This window comes from Sinocyclocheilus rhinocerous, unplaced genomic scaffold (assembly GCF_001515625.1).
Source record: "Sinocyclocheilus rhinocerous isolate Xijiao unplaced genomic scaffold, SAMN03320098_v1.1 scaffold1735, whole genome shotgun sequence".
In the NCBI taxonomy this organism is placed as follows: Eukaryota; Metazoa; Chordata; class Actinopteri; order Cypriniformes; family Cyprinidae; genus Sinocyclocheilus; species Sinocyclocheilus rhinocerous.
This window is the reverse complement of record NW_015642868.1, coordinates 490,369-494,330: the sequence shown is the minus strand read 5'-3', so window position 1 is coordinate 494,330 and position 3,962 is coordinate 490,369. Positions and strand designations below refer to the sequence as shown.

Genomic DNA, 3,962 nt, shown 5'->3' with positions numbered 1-3,962 from the left:
CTTTGGAGAAATGTATCATTCCATCACTTGCTCACCAATGGATCCTCTGCAGTGAATGGGTGCCGTCAGAATGAGAGTCCAAACAGCTGATAAAAACATCACAATAATCCACAAATAATCCACATGACTCCAGTCCAGTCCATCAATTTATGTCTTGTGATGTGAAAAGCTGTCTATTTGTACGAAACAAATCCATCATTAAGGAATTTTTAACTTCAAAGCACTGTTTACAAGCAAAAATGTTTTAGTGTTATTATAAATTATGGAATTATGGACTATTTTAGCCAGAAACAAAAGTTTAGCAGTTAAAATATCTTAACGATGAATTTGTTTCTTACAAACACACAACTTTTAGCTTCACAAGACATTAATTGATGGACTGGAGTGGTGTGGATTACTTGTTGGATTATTGTGATGTTTTTATCAGCTGTTTGGACTCTCATTCTGACGGCACCCATTCACTGCAGAGGATCCATTGCTGAGCAAGTGATGCATTACTAAATTTGTCCAAATCTGTTTAGATGAAGAAACAAAGTCATCTACATCATTTTTTTGGCTGAACTATACCTTTAGTAAAATTTCAACATAAATTTCAACCTATTTCTTCATGATTTCACCAGGGTCTGAAAGGGCTTGCAGGAGACCAGGGACATGAGGGTCCAGCAGGACCTAAAGTAGGATCATATCTTCTATTTCCTTGCCAGTGAGACGTCTGTAACTGATATTTGTGACTTAAATAGAGACAGAGATCTGGTAGTAAAGAATGACATTTTAGAGATGTTTCCATGTCGGTTTAAATGCAGATCTTTTGCCTTTCGTGTTTGGCTAGGAATCTTTAACAAAGAGTGCCTTGAAAATCTGACAAATATATAATAGCACATTCAAATGCAAAAAACCCTAAACTGTTAGACACAACGGGTGCCTTTATGCTCTGTAAATGTCAGTTGGAATATACATGAGAGAAAACATGTACTGAACCCTTTCACCATACCTCATGCTCATAGTAGACTTAAAGTAAAAGTAGCAATGTTACATGTACCCAGGATGACTGAGATTTAGCAGAAAATAAATCAGCTTTAAATTTGCATGAACTTTAAATTCATATGAAGATCCAAATGAATCAATGACCTTCAGATTGTTCCTAGGGTGATCGAGGGCCGATTGGTGCATCTGGCCCACCGGGAGATATTGGAGTGGGATTTCCTGGTCCAAAGGTAAACTTCTCAGGACTTTTAAAAGAAATGAATACTTTTATTTAGAAAGGATGCATTGAATTGATCAAAAGTGACAGTAAAGACGTATAATGTTACAAAAGATTTCCATTTTCAAATAAACGCTGTTCTTCAAACTTTCTGTTCATCAAAAAATTTTGAAAAAATGTATCACAATTTCCACAAAAATATTACACACCACAACTGTATGAGGATAATAATAATTGTTTCTTTAGCAGCAAATCAGCATATTAGAATGATTTTTAAAGGATCATGTGACACTGAAAACTGGAGTAATGATGCTGAAAATTCAGCTTTGCATCACAGGAATAAATTACATTTGAAAATATATTAAAATATAAAACATTTATTTGAAATTGTAATAATATTTCACAATATTACTGTTTTACTACAGTATAAAAAGAGATATCATTAGCGATTTTTCTTTTCTATGGGATGTTTTGACTTGGAGGCTTTTATCAATAGCCAAAATAAGTTATAATGAGATACTTTCTTGTTCCAGAGGATTTCGTTTGTTCTTTTCCACATCACAGTGTAAGAACCTCATGCAGTGTATTTTATTCAGTTTTTGAGATCTCTTAAACGTACTTGTGGTGTGGTTATTCTAGGGAGACAAAGGGAACCCAGGAAGACCAGGTCTTCCTGGTCAGATCGGCATAGGTCAGCCAGGACAACCTGTAAGTAAAAACAGCTTATATGACTTTTAAACATGCATCTATAGATTATAATGACATAATGATACATGCATCAATGAAGGGTCCTCCAGGTTTACCAGGAGCACATGGGAACCCAGGAGCTCCAGGCGAAGGACTTCCTGGGCCCAAGGTGAGCAGCTTTAGTTGTAGAACATTTTAATAATCTAAATATTATAAGGAGCCTTTTGTGGAATGGAAACGTTCCATGCATGTTAAAGGATCTCCATGGAACCAATGATGCCAATAAAGTACCTTTATGCTTAAGCTCAGACCTCTATGTTATTATTTCCCTTTAATGGTCGTGTGAACAAAGACATTTATATATCACTTTTGAATGTATTATTGTGTTTGTGTCTTAGGGTGACCGTGGATATGTCGGTGCTACAGGTGGACGTGGAGCCCCAGGTTATGGAATTAAAGGTGAAAAGGTATGTCACAGTTGTGTGAGACCTTACTTGTCTATGTATAAGCCCATTATGCATTTAATTTAGCCCCTGAATGCATCCTTGTAGGGCGATGCAGGACCTACTGGATCACCTGGACCATTAGGAATGCCTGGCAGGGGGATTCAAGGAGAGAAAGTATTTGTTATTTTTCTGGTTTTGCATTTTGATACCAATATTGCTGTACTAGTGGTGCTACAGTAGCTGACACAAGCTTCACTATTTCTAGTGATCATAATCATCTGATTAAACCCTAAACAACATGCATGGTTTGTGATACAGACACGAATGATACCTGAAATCATGCAGCTTGCTGGAAGAAGTGTGCTATTACTTTTCTAAATGAATGGAAACATGCAAATAGAGCCACTTGCAACTACTAGAAAACCTCTTTCTAGCAACTACTAGAAATGTCCAGTTAGCCACCCAAAAGACCCAAGCAACCACTAGAACTATCCTAGAAATCACCCAGAAGACACTAGTAACCACGAAAAAATTCTGACGAACCACCAGAAGACCCAAGCCCACCACTTCTTTTCCTAATTGTCACCTTTATCTTTATATCTAAAGGGGAATCAGGGACCAGCTGGTCCTACTGGTCAAAGAGGGTATCCTGGGACAGGACTCACGGGACCAAAGGTAAAACTGCACCATCCATCCATCCATTTGTCTGTCTATCTATCTATCTATCTACACTGTGTTTTGGTTTTGTTTCCTCTCAGGGAGAACAGGGTTTCCCTGGAGAACGTGGAGCCCCTGGAGAAAGAGGAATTGGAGAACCAGGACCCAAAGTGAGCTGTCATTTCAACTAAGCTGTTACATGACATGAAAGAACAGAATAAAGTATCAAATAGTGAAATCAGAGTTGTATTTATGGGTTGATGCCGTAGGGTGAACCTGGGTTACGAGGTTTACCTGGTGAGGCAGGTGTACCAGGAGAAGATGGAGCCATGGGAGCAAAGGTCAGAATGCTCTTAATGGCATGTTAGTGAGGGATAGCTTTACATAAAAAAAATCTTCAATATCTTATAATATACTGTAAAATATCTTGTTTACTTTAGGGTAATATAGGCTTACCAGGACCCAAAGGACAAGACGGACCTCCAGGAAGAGGCATGCCTGGAGAGAAGGTAATGTATGGATGTGCTCTATTGATTCTTCAGACAAAACTGAAGCTTAAAACATTATTGTATGCATTACAGGATCTAAAGGGGAGGCAATCTCACTTTAAAGGGATAGTTCACCCAAAAAATGAAAATTCTGTCATTACTTACCCTCGTGTTGTTCCATACCCATAAGACCTTTATTAATCTTCAGAACGCAAATTACCGTATTGACCCGAATATAAGACGATGTTTTTTTCTTGGAAATACATCTGAAAAAACGCGGTCGTCTTATATTCAGGGTCTAGACTTTGACATGTCAATAATACACCCACAACAATAGGTGGCGCCAAATACGCATAAAACGAGTGTGCCATGAAATACGTAATGTAATGCGTGTTGTAAAGATCGCGAATAAAAACAAAAGAAAAAGAAAACCTTACAGCTGCATGAATCCTGACTGTCACGTTAGCATGATGGGACCAAACT

General features: G+C 37.8%; 1 protein-coding gene across 1 annotated transcript in view; it reads left to right on the top strand.

The window, feature by feature from the left end:
- The window catches only part of col28a1b (collagen, type XXVIII, alpha 1b), a 22,462-nt gene that overhangs the window by 10,170 nt on the left and 8,330 nt on the right, over positions 1-3,962 (top strand). Inside the window, exons 11-20 of the mRNA XM_016574199.1 lie at positions 621-674; positions 1,146-1,214; positions 1,841-1,909; positions 1,989-2,057; positions 2,287-2,355; positions 2,440-2,508; positions 2,941-3,009; positions 3,093-3,161; positions 3,261-3,332; positions 3,432-3,500. Coding sequence (XP_016429685.1) covers positions 621-674; positions 1,146-1,214; positions 1,841-1,909; positions 1,989-2,057; positions 2,287-2,355; positions 2,440-2,508; positions 2,941-3,009; positions 3,093-3,161; positions 3,261-3,332; positions 3,432-3,500 — 678 coding nt within the window. The remainder of the gene's footprint in view (positions 1-620; positions 675-1,145; positions 1,215-1,840; positions 1,910-1,988; positions 2,058-2,286; positions 2,356-2,439; positions 2,509-2,940; positions 3,010-3,092; positions 3,162-3,260; positions 3,333-3,431; positions 3,501-3,962) is intronic.